This window comes from Octopus sinensis, linkage group LG11, assembly GCF_006345805.1.
Source record: "Octopus sinensis linkage group LG11, ASM634580v1, whole genome shotgun sequence".
Taxonomy (NCBI): Eukaryota; Metazoa; Mollusca; class Cephalopoda; order Octopoda; family Octopodidae; genus Octopus; species Octopus sinensis.
The window spans coordinates 70,220,592-70,234,968 of record NC_043007.1 but is presented as its reverse complement, the minus strand read 5'-3'; the positions used below and the strand labels follow the sequence as shown (position 1 = coordinate 70,234,968).

Sequence of the window (14,377 nt, the reverse complement as noted above, 5' to 3'; positions counted from 1 at the left end):
AATGACAAACTGATTTTCTTTTGATATAATCGATTAAAATTCACATGTTCATGCATTCCTTAGAAAAAAAAAACCAAACTTCTAAAGTGGAGAGTAACATTATGATTTGTATAAAAATAATCAAATATAGAAATATTGCATCCAATCAAGATGATGTGAGTTTGTAGAGCTTGTAGAGATTTGGGACTTTACAGTTTTTACTAACATTTTGTGCCTCAAAGACGCTTTTGAGATGTAATAATATTTTCTTTGCTATAAACGCTATTGAGTGATTTTCGTTCTCATTAACATAACTACAAACAACCATACACACTCATGCAAACACGTTCATTCATTTACTTGTAAATTTTCTTGATTAATAATACAGAGTTAATATTTCAACTCACATCTTTTGACTGGTATTATTCTGTCAAAAGATATTTCCAAATCTGATAACGCAATCATTAGTACATCATCTTCAGTTTATACCGTATTAATATAATCTCATTTTATTTCATTATATTCAAATGAACATCATTGAATCATACAGCTAAGGAAAAACCATATTCCATTACGCTTAAAAAATTATTATCGGAAATTTACGAGTCGTGATTTTCGTGGCGAAGTTTGGGTGTAAATAAATCAATAACAAATTTCTGTTGAAATGTGACTAAGAGTGAACACGCCACTCATAGTAATATTTAGATCACATATGTTTTAGCAGCAACACTCAGTTTTAATTAAACATAATAATGATTTTTTAAAATAAAAACCTAACCCCCAAACCTGTCTTCTCTTACAACAACATTTCATTAACTAACCTTCAATTAACAATTAAAAAATCACACATTCAATGTATGAACCATATATTAACACAAAGACTAAAAACATTTCTTTTCTTCTGCCGTTTAGTTAATTAGTTTTTCATTCTAAAAATGTTTTCTTTTTCTGAAAAATAAGCCTTTCGGTCAAGTTAAATTTTATTGTCTCAAAGGTGTCGATATTTTGTAAGAAATTAAATATTCTGAAGCACAAGAAATTAACAGTTTCTTGTCTGGAAGCATCGAATTTTTGTGGTGAGAAATTTCTGTTATCATATCAAGCTATTTTAACGTGTCAATGTTAGCCTCAAATGTTTATATTTTTGATTAAATAAAGTGACTAAAATATTTGTTAAGTTTCTGATCATATCTCATCTTTGCCGAGTTTTCTGTTCAATATGGCAAGAGGCCCGACACCGCCATGGAATCCACTTTCATTTTGAGCTTGTTGTAACATGCCACGCTGTGCTGTTTCCCAAAGACGTTTTTGCATCATGGCAATATTAATATTTTTAGCTTGCAAGAAATCATGCATCGATATCATTTCCCCAGACGTACGTCGATATTCATTATCACTGTCGTAATCTACATCTACCATTGTTACACTGTCTGATTTGGCCTTACGTTGACTCTGTCGTATTCCAGGAGTAATAGCGTTGCGTCTGGCTCGAAATGTCGGCATTTCTCGACGACATTGACAGCGACAGTTTAATTTACGTAAAATCCAGTTTAAAAATTGCTTTATAATAATAGAGGCCACATTGAATAAGCTGTATATACAACAGCATCCTATAATAATAAATACAAAATTTCCAAGTCGATACAAGTGAATGTAGTCATACTGGGTTTTTTGACCCACTGTATAGTCTCCGAAGCCAATTGTAGAAAAGGTAACAAAACAAAAATATATCGATTCAAAGTAGCTCCAGTTTTCGACGGAATGATACATAGCTGAAGCGCAGCAAGCAACCAAAACGGCACCACAGAGAAGGATTAGCATAACCCAATATACGGAGGGTTTCCATGCATCTAAACTATCTTCTGAAACAGACGAATCTCGCCTGTCACTGTCGTGTTTCTCAGAAACCTGGCTGGACTTTTGGCGCTGGCTTTTTTCATGAATACTTTTTAAGATATGTGCCAAGAATGTAATGATTCGTTCAAGAAATAAGTTAAAAAATAAAATGGCACCTGCACAGCCGAAAAATCCATAGAAAATTAAAAGAATTTTTCCATTAGGTGTGCTTGGTGTTGTCATACCAAAACCTGAAAGAGAAAACAAAAATAATTAGGGTTTATGTTTAAAAATGACAATTTGTACTTAAAATATATACTATATATTTTTCTTCAAAGAAAAACAAAATGGCTTTGCTTATTATAATTAAATAGAATCGGTAAAAATATCCTCTAATAATCTTGTTGCACTAAATCATCTTTAATGATACATCATTAAAAACTACGATACATCTTTAATAGTGTATCACAAATATTAATAGGGTTTGGGATCCTTAACTTATAAGAGTAAACTGTATTGTTATATACCTAATGTCATGAGTATAAATAGCATAAATTTATTCACAAATATATGGAATCGACAAACCGGAGAGGGATGTAGCGGCGGCTCTGATAAAAATAATTTAATCGATGATGGTTGGATGTAACATTCAATTAGGTAGCGAATTAAGTAGATAGAGATGAGGGAGTGAGACTGCGAAAAAGTGGAAAAGATAAATTAGCGAGAGTGATCGCAGTTATTATGTTCGGAGTCAGATAAAATAAACTAGAGATGTAACTATTTTTGTTAGTTTCCACAAAGAGAGGTTAAATATCTCTACATATTACACCAGTTATATCTTACATTTCAAGCAATCGAGAAATAGCGTGTGCTACACTATAAAGTAATGAATTACGTCATGTTGTAGGCGCATGAGCTATTAAATAAAATAAACTGGTCCTTTTAACCGATCTCTTGTTTGTATACAAGAGATGTATGACAAAAATCTATCAACCAGACAAAGATTAGTATTCTTTATCTGATGAGGGTCAAAAAAATCTAAAAACTTATCAGATCGATCCCAGTGATTTTTTCTGCCAAAAAAATATTTAAAAATGTGGAGCATAGCCAATTTGTTTACTTTTCAAAGGAAGATGAAAATTGTAAGTTAATAAAAAAACGTAATGGTTTACATTTCAATTTATCCGAAAACGTTCTGTAGTGCACTATAAATAAATTAATCCACAAAATCAGTGTATATCTAACTAGTTTAGCCGAGTCCTAGTTTATGTATGCTGCAAATAGCAATAACCTATTTAATTCTCCTGGACAAAAGATCGATGCTCTTTCAGTGATGAACTTCCAAGAAATTTCATTATTTCTAGTTAGTTTTTTAACCCGATAACACCGGTTGACGTAAATTTACGTGTGCTGTGTACTCACTGTGAATCTGATGACGAAAATATACGCAGCCCAATCTGCTGCGGTTTTGTACCTGTTTGTGTACCGGTCGATGTAAATATCCACTATCACCCATGGAATCGATAATAGAGGCCATCGTGCAAATTTCAAGGAATCTGATTGGTTTGTTAGACTTTTCATGCAAATATTTCCCACTCAGTTCGAGACTTTATCACCATAAATAGTATAAAAGCAGCAGTTTTGGTGGTTACACCACCATTTCCACAATGACTTCCTATCAAATTCGTACACGTTCAGCAAATTCTTCTGGCCCTTCACGGAATTTACAAAAGCATTCAGCTGCGCCAGTTTCGTTGAATTTACGGTCCTCGCAGTGGTGACAGTTTACACAAATAAACAGTGCATGCTTTAAAGCAGTTGACGTAAATATACGCCGAACCGTTGTCGTGCGCTAATTAATTGCTGATCTCGGACGACCTAGTTGTCTGATACAAAACCGTTGTCATAGGGTTAATGCTCACTATATTGAATATGTTAACACCAGCTTAACCGTTTTCAATGCAAATTCGCTAAGATATAAACGGATTTATACGACTGCTTGAGTGATGTATGGTGTAAGTTCTTCAGGAGTAGTAGCTTTATAATTCTATTGGGGCTCAGATCATAGTTAACATGGATATAAAGACATCATTGTCTCCAACAGCCTCGCATTTTTTACTTATGGCCGCAAGAAATCGATTATGTCCATTAGCAACACCACGGCACCACACTTCGGCTGGTGAGATAAATTCTGTTGAGGATATCAGTAACCTCGAGAAGATTATTCTCTGAGGACATCATTCCTTAGGTGCACGATTACTGGAATGGCTTGAGAGGTAGAGGAACCAGGCCAAAGGTCGAAGGATTTGTAGACAAAATATGGAACACATCCTTGGCACTCTCCAGAGGGAAAGAGACTTGTGACCAGCTTCTGTGGGTGATATTTGGAAATCATTTACATAACCTTAGTTAACCATAGATAGCAATAGAAGATAACAAGAAAACTATGACGTAACTGAGCTTCTCTGCAACTGATCCAGATATGAACGACAGAGAAAAGACGAACTTCTCAGTGAGCAGAATAGGATTGAAACTCAAAATCATTTATAAATGAGAAATTAATGTCCGAGTGAGTTGCTCTGAAAATTAGGAACAGAGTCTAGAAACGTGAAGAATAGGAACTTGTTGTTTGGTATATGTTGTGTATCAAATCCCATGCAACAAAAATTCTTGGTTTATTAAAATTATCTCCGACTCTGGATGATGTCATAATTACCAACTAGCAATTAATACCAGCTTCACTTGAGAAGGGAAGACGATCTCGAGAGTTGAAATTTTTCCAGACTTGACATGCCTTTAAAGAAAAGGACAGGTTTATTGTTTGGAGATAAGAGACATGCTTCTGCCTGAATTAGCATCACCTGCACAACAGTTATCTTACCTTATCTTGAGGGACTTAGAAATACACGAAGAAGAGCAGAATACATTGATGGCTGAGGTAATTTGTATAAATTAAACAAAATGAACTAAGAGAAATAACTCAGAGTGGCCTGCAGTATGAACAACACAAACAAATACAGGTATATCAAACACCGCACAACATAAATTTTTGGTTTATATATGAACCTTCAATCACACACTCACGCATTCTAATTGATACCGTCCTATATAGAAACGCAGACAATGAAGAATTGGTAAGCATAGAAGAAAGTTATCATTGATCAAAGTAACTAAATACAATTGTAAAAGATATCGATATCTACGACGAAGTTCTTCGACCCATTTTATTGATGATTGAATAGTCTAGTCACATCAATAGAGTGGCCAATGTTTCTCGTATAAAAAAATTAAAAGATAACTATAATTGATAACAATAAATATAGAAAACTAGGCTCGTCATTGCCAGAAATCTGGGCCGAGTCTATAGAAATTCGAATTGATTCATGTTTTTTTTTTTAGCTAATTCTGAAGTTTCGTCGTTGTCATCGTTGTCATCGTCGTTGTCATCATCAGCATCATTAGATATTGGTTGCTCTCAGCAGGTCCAATATAATTCCAGTCTTTCTGTTTTCATACATTCTTCTGTCCAATTCTTAATACTATCCAACCACGAGGTGGTGAGCTGGCAGAATCGTTAGCACGCCGGGCAAAATGCTAAGCGGTGTTTCGTCCGTCTTTACGTTATGAGCTCAAATCCCGCCGATGCCGACTTTGCCTTTCATCTTTTCGGGATCGATAAAAAGTGTACCAGTTGATCTCCGGGGTCGATATAATCGACTTACTCTCTCCCCCGAAGTTGCTGGCCCTGTGCCAAAATTTGAAATCGATATTATCCAACCATCCTATTCTTAGTTTCCCTCTTCCTTTCTTCCTATTCCTCTTGTCGGCCACGAATACAGTCCGTAAAGTATTTGTTTCCTATTAAATGCCCTGAATATTTTAATTTTTCTCTTTGACAGTATTAAATAAAATTTTAGTTTTTACCATTCTTATTCCTTTGTGTTTTGTCCACGATGTTCTCAAAACTCTTCTATACGCCTACATCTCAAAGTCTTGTATCCATTTAATATTACTGTTGTTAATGCCCATATCTCAACTCCTTATTCATAATAACTAATATTTTAATGATTTTTTTTCCGGGTGAAATATTAATGTTTCTTTATCGATTGACATTTTCATTACATTAAAAAAAAATTTTGTTTGTAGAATTCTTCAATCTCTCTATCGTTGCGTCATTGTGTAGGAGTGTATCATATCTGACGATATTGAAAGGTTTTTCCTGGTTATTTCCTCATTATCATTCCAGCTGTATTTGCTCGCTATCTTTGTTAAGGATTTTGCTATAGCGTTTTTCATTGAATCTTTCCCGTCAGAATACAATATTATGTAACTTTTTCTTACAATTTAGCATCATCTGTTCAGCTAGTTTCAGATATCCACTGGATGTCAATATTCATTTTTTCCTGTTTTCTGTATATGATTGCTTTTCTTCCCACTTAATAAAATGTTCCTGTTCTTCGTATTTGTAGACACAAGAGCAGCTTATTCTTAATTTCCAATGCACAAACGGACAGTATTCTCCCTTTTGCAAGTAAGTTTGACTTAAGATCAACATCAGCCGTTCTGCTTACTGAGTAGCTGGTTTCTTTTCGTCTTTTCTATTTGTTTATGCTGTACATACATGCATACATACATACATACATACATACATACATAGATACATATATACATACATACATGCATGCATACATACATACATACGTACACAATACATGCATACCAACATACATACAAACATACGTTCATGAATACAAACTCTCTCTCACGCATGCATACATACATACACACATACATACACATATACTTACATACATATATACGCACACACATACATACATACATTCACACGTCCGTACATGCAAACATACATACACACACACATACATACATACATATATATATATATATATATATATATATATATATATATATATATATATATATATATATATATATATATCAAATGTGATTCTTTTCGAAAAAAAATATTTTCTCGAAAAAAATTTTATCAATGGCCAGCATATTAAAAATACCTTTATCGGTTAAATTTATAAACAATTCATAAATGAGGGCAGAGGAAAAAAATTCTAATGCCAAATATGCCGAAAAATTGGACATATTGTCCATTAACCATATAATATTTTCACAATACGCACGCTACTCGAAAAAAGGTCGACAGAAATTTCTAAAAAATTCCATTATTACCATATCGGACCGATTTCAGAGTTAGCTACTAATAGCCCTCTCTTCGTCAGTGATACATGTGGCAAAAGAAATAAATGAGATACTTACTCATACCCATGGAAGAAGCAAATACTAAGTCATGGGCACAACTAAGTACCCCAAATACATCCAAAATAGAAATACTCCAGCCCATTCGAGGCACGTGCGATTTGAACTGAGGCTCTCACAGAGTGAGTTAGTTAGTTCGGAAGTGAACGCTTAAATTTATATCAAATATATATATATATATATTTACATACGAAGATATACATACATACGTACAAACATGCATAAACACTCATACATACACATACGTACATACATACATACATAATACATACGTGCACACGTCCGAACATGCAAACAAACACACACACGCACACACACACACATACATACATACATACATACATACATACATACATGCATACATACATATATACATTGTTGGGACTATGTCGTTTACGACGACAAAGGTTCCAGTTGATCCGATCAACGGAACAACTTGCTCGTGAAATTAATGTGCAGTGGCAGAGCACTCCACAGACACGTGTACCCCTAACGTAGTTCTCGGGGAGACTCAGCGTGACATAGAGTGTGACAAGGTTGGCCCTTTGAAATACAGGTACAACAGAAACAGGAAGAAAGATTGAGAGAAAGTGTGGTGAAAGAGTACACCAGTATACGAAGTTTGAAATTTTTTAGTTACCTAGAAATTATGTTAAAAACTGCTGTTCAAACCGAAAAGATCCCACAACCGGCCAGATATTGTTGTGTGGGATCACAAGGAAAAAATATTTGCTATATATAAAAGAAAAATTGAATATGAATGCTTGCTAAAGATGATAGCTAATGTTTTCAGGGATACTATAAAACTTACAGTGTTATTTTAAAGTTTTATGGCGTTACTTATTTTTACTTATCTTGCAGTAAAGTTTTTACCACAAAATAAGCAAAGAAGTAAAAGTTACGGACAAAAGATTCTGTAAGTTCAACTGTGGCATCAAAAAAGACTATGTAGATTGAACAGTGATGTATTTGTCAGAGAGGAAATGTTAGAAAATTGTTGCGTAAGGAAATTTTTATAAGTGGCATGAGGCAAATGTCAGAGTAATGCAGAGAACGAGGGAGGTTTAAATGGCAACAAGACAGCTATGCCAATAATGAAAAATGCTGTAGCTTAAAAAATGACAGGTTGGCTCCAGAAAGTCCCCTACGTTCACGTGCGAAAACTAATTTACACAAAGATTGGTTGGCTAGTTTTCAGCCATGTGATGCGCAAAATATCATTGCACTTCGGAATTTTTCTTTTCTTTTTTTCTTTCTTCCTTTCTTTTTCTTTTTGTCTAGTTAAATATTTCAACACATATGAGAATGTACCTGACATGCTTCAAAAAACTACGATGGCAGTCACCTGAGTAGCGGGAAACATCAGAAACAACGCGAAGAGTATTCACAAAGACTTAACTTTGAATAAATAAATAACAATACTAATAACACACACACACACACACACACACACACACACACACACACACACACAGAGAGAGAGAGAGAGAGGCACAATATATATACATTCATACACAGATAGCGTGACAATATACTAGCTGATTATGTTAAAGTGTTAGCTTAGCATTTAACAAACGCACAATTACAGTTTTCAGCTCAGTCTGATATTTCCACACGATCATAGATTGTAATGCTTTATGGTTTGCTCGTTTCTATATTTCTGTATTATTAATGAGACATCTCTCGCGAGTCTGCTATCTTTGATACAGAATAAGTGATTTCCTTTGGTGGTTTGTGTTCTTTAAACATACATCACTAATATATTTGTACTACCAGGTTGAGTCAAATGTTGTTTCGGATTTTCACTGATAATTTTTGGCAACTTGTGATCTCCATGTTATATTTATTAACTTCATAAAACTTGTTGGCCAATCATTGCTGAATTGTTTACTCTTTTACTCTTTTATTCGTTTCAGTCATTTCACTGTGGCCGTGCTGGAGCACCGCCTTTAGTCGAGTAAATCGACCCCAGGACTTGTTCTTTGTAAGCCTAGTACTTATTCTATCTGTCTCTTTTGCCGAACCGCTAAGTTACGGGGCTAGAGTAGAAGACACTTGCCCAAGGTGACACGCAGTTGGACTGAACCCGGAACCATGTGGTTCGTAGGCAAGCTACTTACCACACAGCCACTCCCGCGCCTACGTTTATTCCTTATTTTCATATATAACATATAAACATCAATTGATTATTTTTAATTTTACAGCGTTGATAATGAGTAGTGAAAAAATGACAATTAGAGCCATTTTACATAACCCGTGGAAAAAATGGAATGAGTGCAAGGACTGTGGTAAAAGAAATTGATGATGTGGAAGGCCCATGACTTGTCAATGAACGTGTGGCACAAAACCGGTTCAGACGTTTCAAGGAAGGTGACACCAACCTCGAAGATAAACCAAGCTTGAACAACAACCAAGCACAAGCACTCGTACATTGTCAGCAGAACTTGGTCCTTCACAAAGCACCATCAATCGACACCACCATAAGCCTGGCCTTGTGAGAAGACGCTGTCGAAAAGCTTCGCTTGAACTGACCAATGACCAAGCTCAACGGCAACGTGGGAACATTTGCCAACAGCTGCTGATATATCCTAGAGATGCCCGATTTTTGTAACGAGTTGTATTTGGGGATGAAAAAGGGATTTATTTTCGTAATAAAAGTCAGTGGCTTCGTTCCGGACAGGCTTCAGAACCTGCTATCAAGCAAGAGCAGTTTGAACAAAAGGTCATGTTGCGTGTTTGGTGGAATTTTGAAGGGGTGTTGCACTTTGAGCTTGTCCCGGATAGTCATGCTGTGAACGCTAACTTCTATGCTCAACAACTGAAGCGAGTATATGATGTTTTGAAAGCCCGCTAACCGGTTTTAGACGATCGAACGACGCACACTCCTACAGCATGACAATGCCCCACCATACAGTGCCAATGTAACCAAGAGCAAACATGAGGAGCAAGAGGGGCTGCAAGAGTTACCTCACCCTGCCTACAGTCCAGACCCTGCACTATCAGATTACCACCTTTTCCGAGTCATATCTCATTTCCTGCACAGACGAAGGTTCAACAATGTGAATGAGGTTGAAAACGGGTGCAGAGAATTTTTTGCCTCTAAACCAGCCAAATACTATAAGTGTGGAATTGAGCTTCTGGCAAAAGACATTAAAATATACTGGGGTATATTTTGACCAACAATCACTTTTCGCTAACGCTGCAAATGCTTAAAAAAATGATTTGAATGTCACGACATCCTATTGCTGTCGAAAATACATATTGAATTTTGTGACGTGGTAACCAATATTTTGATTTTTTAAAGACGAATATCCCATTTGATGGATGTTATAACAATTTTACGTAATACTCCAGCACTTACATTTCTCACAATAAATCTTGAATCATTTATCTCCATTATGTCACTTTGAGAATGTCGCAGGGTAGAGCTAAGGCATATTGTAGCATTTTTATTTTTTTGCTTCAGATAGATTAAGAAAAGTATGAATACCACAAGAGTATTTTTTCTGTCATATGAAGCCTTGTATTGATAGCACTATAAATCAATATTGAAAAAAAAAATCAATCATTATTTTACATTCATTCTGCAACACAGTAAGTAAAGGGAATATGGTGGTGACGGTTGAATTCTTTCCTTTTTGTGTTCCAAAGAAGAGTTTTTACCCAGAATAAGTAAAATAATGTACAATGGAGGTCTGCGAGAAGAAATGCTGGGAGAACATTGGAAGAACGATCTGACGACTTAATAGGAACAATAAAGAAGTAATCATTTCTATTCAACATTATTCAAAGGAATTTCTTTGACTCAAAGACTTAAAGGCATAGAAATATTTGGTGATTTTTATTTTAATTGTTTTCTATTCAGCCTTGATGTAGAATTGTGCATTAAGAATTAATATTAATTACTATACATACATACATACATACATATACATACATACATACATACATACATACATAATACATACATACATACATACATATATATATATATATTATATATATATATATATATATATATATATAATATATATATATATATATATATATATATATATATATATATATATATATATATATATATATATATATATATGCACACACACACACACATACATATTTATATATACGTGTATACACATACATAAGTATATGTAGATGTATATTAAGCACATATATCTATATACATACAGATATGAAGAGAGATATAGAGATTAATAGAGAGATGAACATATACGGAGATGGGTATGACTAATGAATATTATTTATATACATCCATACTTACGCACGTACACACACACATAAACGCATACGTATATATGCATCAGTAAGTACTCATTTCGTATGGATGTATGTATGTATCAGTATATACGTACTTATGTATGTGGGTGTATAGATATACTGACACACAGGCACATAAAAGCAGTATTATGTATAATTCATAATTGTACGAATACAAGCTGTATGTTCAGTTTTGATACCCGTGCCTAGAGAGGTATTATTTTTGTCAGCAATTCAGACAAAAATCAGTCTTTGAATATATCGATGTATTCCACTGGATTCATACGTTTTATTCATGAAGTTTCGATTTATACGTTTCTTAGGAGAAATTACAATGTGATGTATTTATAATGGTTGAAGTGTCTTTATAAATTAGAATATTTTAGAATATTTACCTCATTGAAATCCACGATGCATATTTTCCTGTGTATTGAAGCAAAACACCCAAGCGAATATGACACGACGCAATCAGCCATCCGCTACTGAATTCAAATTACTAAACATTTTTAGACCCGACCTAATTCTTTCTGTGAGCCAAATTTACATAACTGTACTGTGTAAATATTACCTGTTCAGGTAAAATGATCAGATATAGCGACATGCCGTTTAGAACTATTTAGTTACTAAATGTCAGGATGCTGTTGCATACAAAACACCAACGACTCGACAGCCATAAACGATTAATAAATGACTTTTAACTCACGTACCAACAGATAAATATATAAAGAGACACAAGGCTTATGCAAGTCCATATTGATTTGATAATTTATAAATGACTCTTCGAATTAGTTTTGAATTTAAATTCTCTCAGTAACAATTGCTCTCTGTAGGTTTGTTCAACTTATCAGCCTTGAAAATAGACAACAAAGCACTATAGAACCTAAACCCTATTTTATTCTCGTTACGAATTCATCCTCACATTCTCGACTAATCATATCATTCAACAGCTTTAAGCTTCTTGGCGCCCTTTCCACTTCTTGTATCTATTTGTCTATTGTCTCTGAATAGATCAATTCCAGAATAATTCTGAAGTACTTGTCCAAAGATCTCACTTTATGGAACGAAAGAGCTTTTTCTTTAAGAGCTACTCGAAACTACAAAATGCAGTGTTTATAAAATTCTCTTCTTCCATCCTTTGATAATCGTCTGTTAGAAATTAACGTCGATTTGGACTTCGTATATTCCTTTGGGACAAAATTATTACTCTTTCTCTTTGTCTAACAGATAAAGGCCATGTCAAACTCAATAAACCAGATATCGATAAAAAGATGTTAACAGTTCAATTACAAATAAAATGGTTGTTTAGATATTGATAATTGATAATTGGAGAATATCAGATCAAGTTAAAAACACGCCTTTTATTTAAAAAAAGCCATTAAAAAGCCGACGGCAAGCCACAATTTGTGGAATATATGGCTTCTGAATTGTCCAGTATTGACTATTTCATAATAATGGATTGCACAATAGCCTGTGTATAATTTGAAATGTAATACAAGGTACATCTTGCATTACAAGGTTATATCTGAATATTTTTGTTATTTCAAATTCCATAGAAGATGGATTTTGGTAGAAGAAAATGATAAGATGTATTAGTTGGTCTTTGATTAAAGCTGCCGGAGTTGATGTGATGTTGGATAAGTTATTGGATACAAACAACGTTGGTTTTGTTATGAACATCTTTTATCCACCCGCAGCAGGTTCAATACCATGACTCACAATTTCGCTCTTCATTTTTGTAGTTACACTCCTTATATATTAATTGTATTATAACCCTACCATATTATTGATATTATCGATGCACATATCCTTCGTCGTCTTCTCTGCTGGGTTATCCATAGAATTCCTATGTGATTAATCTGCTCCTGAAAATGGGGCCTCTTCAATGAGATCGAAACTTGAAGTAAGACTCATAGACGTCCAAAACTTCGTTTTCTTGATCATCTCAAGTGATCACTCATTTTATGCGGTGTACATCCCAATCGGTTGGATCCCCTGGTTGTTAATCAGAAGGCATGGTGGTCCGTGTGTGATGCTGGAACAGAGCGCTTGGAAACCGAACGCAGGACATTGCGTGAAGAGAGGAAGAGACGTTGTCATCAAACCCTTGCAGATGTTGTTCGGCGTCACTTTCAGAGCCCTCAGTGTCACATGATTTACCTATCTCGGATCGGTCTTTTCAGTTACGTCCGCTCCCGCGAGAAGTAATGCGCTGGAGGCGGAGGATGATGACGGTCTTAGATTGTCGCTGTCATCACCTTCGATGGGCCGTCATAAGCGAAAAGTGTAAGCCATGCACATAAATCTCGGTTTTTCCTTCTCCTCTATCAAATCATTCCTTTTATCTTCTATTCACAATCTTCACAAACCAAATGTCCAAAATATTTTAATTTTCTCTCTTTGATAGTGTTAAATAAATTATTTTTAGCTTTTTTCCATTCTTATTTCTTCTTCACTGGTTTTGTGTTCTGTTTATGATATTCTCTTTAGTCCTCTATTTACCCACATCTCAAATCGATCTAATAATACCGTTGCCAATGTTTATGTTTCAACTCCAATAGCATGGATCATAAAAGTTTTAAAATATATTTTTGTTCTGATATTAGTATTTCTTGATGGTTTATATATTGGACATAGTTTTTTTTCCTTTTTACACGATGCTTTTTAGGATATAACTGGTGTGTATGGACGTTAAGTCATTCCAAGTAAACGTCAATAAAGAAAAAGCTGCGTGGATTTTTCATTAGATAATTGTAGCAAAATATTGGTTTCAAATTTTGGCACGAAGCCAGCAGTTTTGAAGGAAGGGGGTTAATCGATTACATCCGACTCTAGTGCTCTAATAGTACTTATTTTGTCGACCCCGAAAGGATGAAAGTAAAGTTCATCTCGGTGGAATTTGAATTCAGAACGCAATAACGGACAAAATGCCGCCAAGCATTTCTCCCGGCGTTCAAACGATTCTGCCAGTTCGCCGCCTAACTGGAACAAA

At 34.7% G+C, this 14,377-nt stretch overlaps 1 protein-coding gene across 1 annotated transcript in view; it reads right to left on the bottom strand.

Moving 5' to 3' along the window:
* Positions 1-472: 472 nt before the first annotated feature.
* The window catches only part of LOC115217522 (potassium channel subfamily K member 12-like), a 170,764-nt gene continuing 156,859 nt past the window's right edge, over positions 473-14,377 (bottom strand). The window contains exon 2 of the mRNA XM_029787246.2: positions 473-2,066. Within this exon, the coding sequence (XP_029643106.1) occupies positions 1,165-2,066 (902 nt within the window). The 3' untranslated portion in view covers positions 473-1,164. The remainder of the gene's footprint in view (positions 2,067-14,377) is intronic.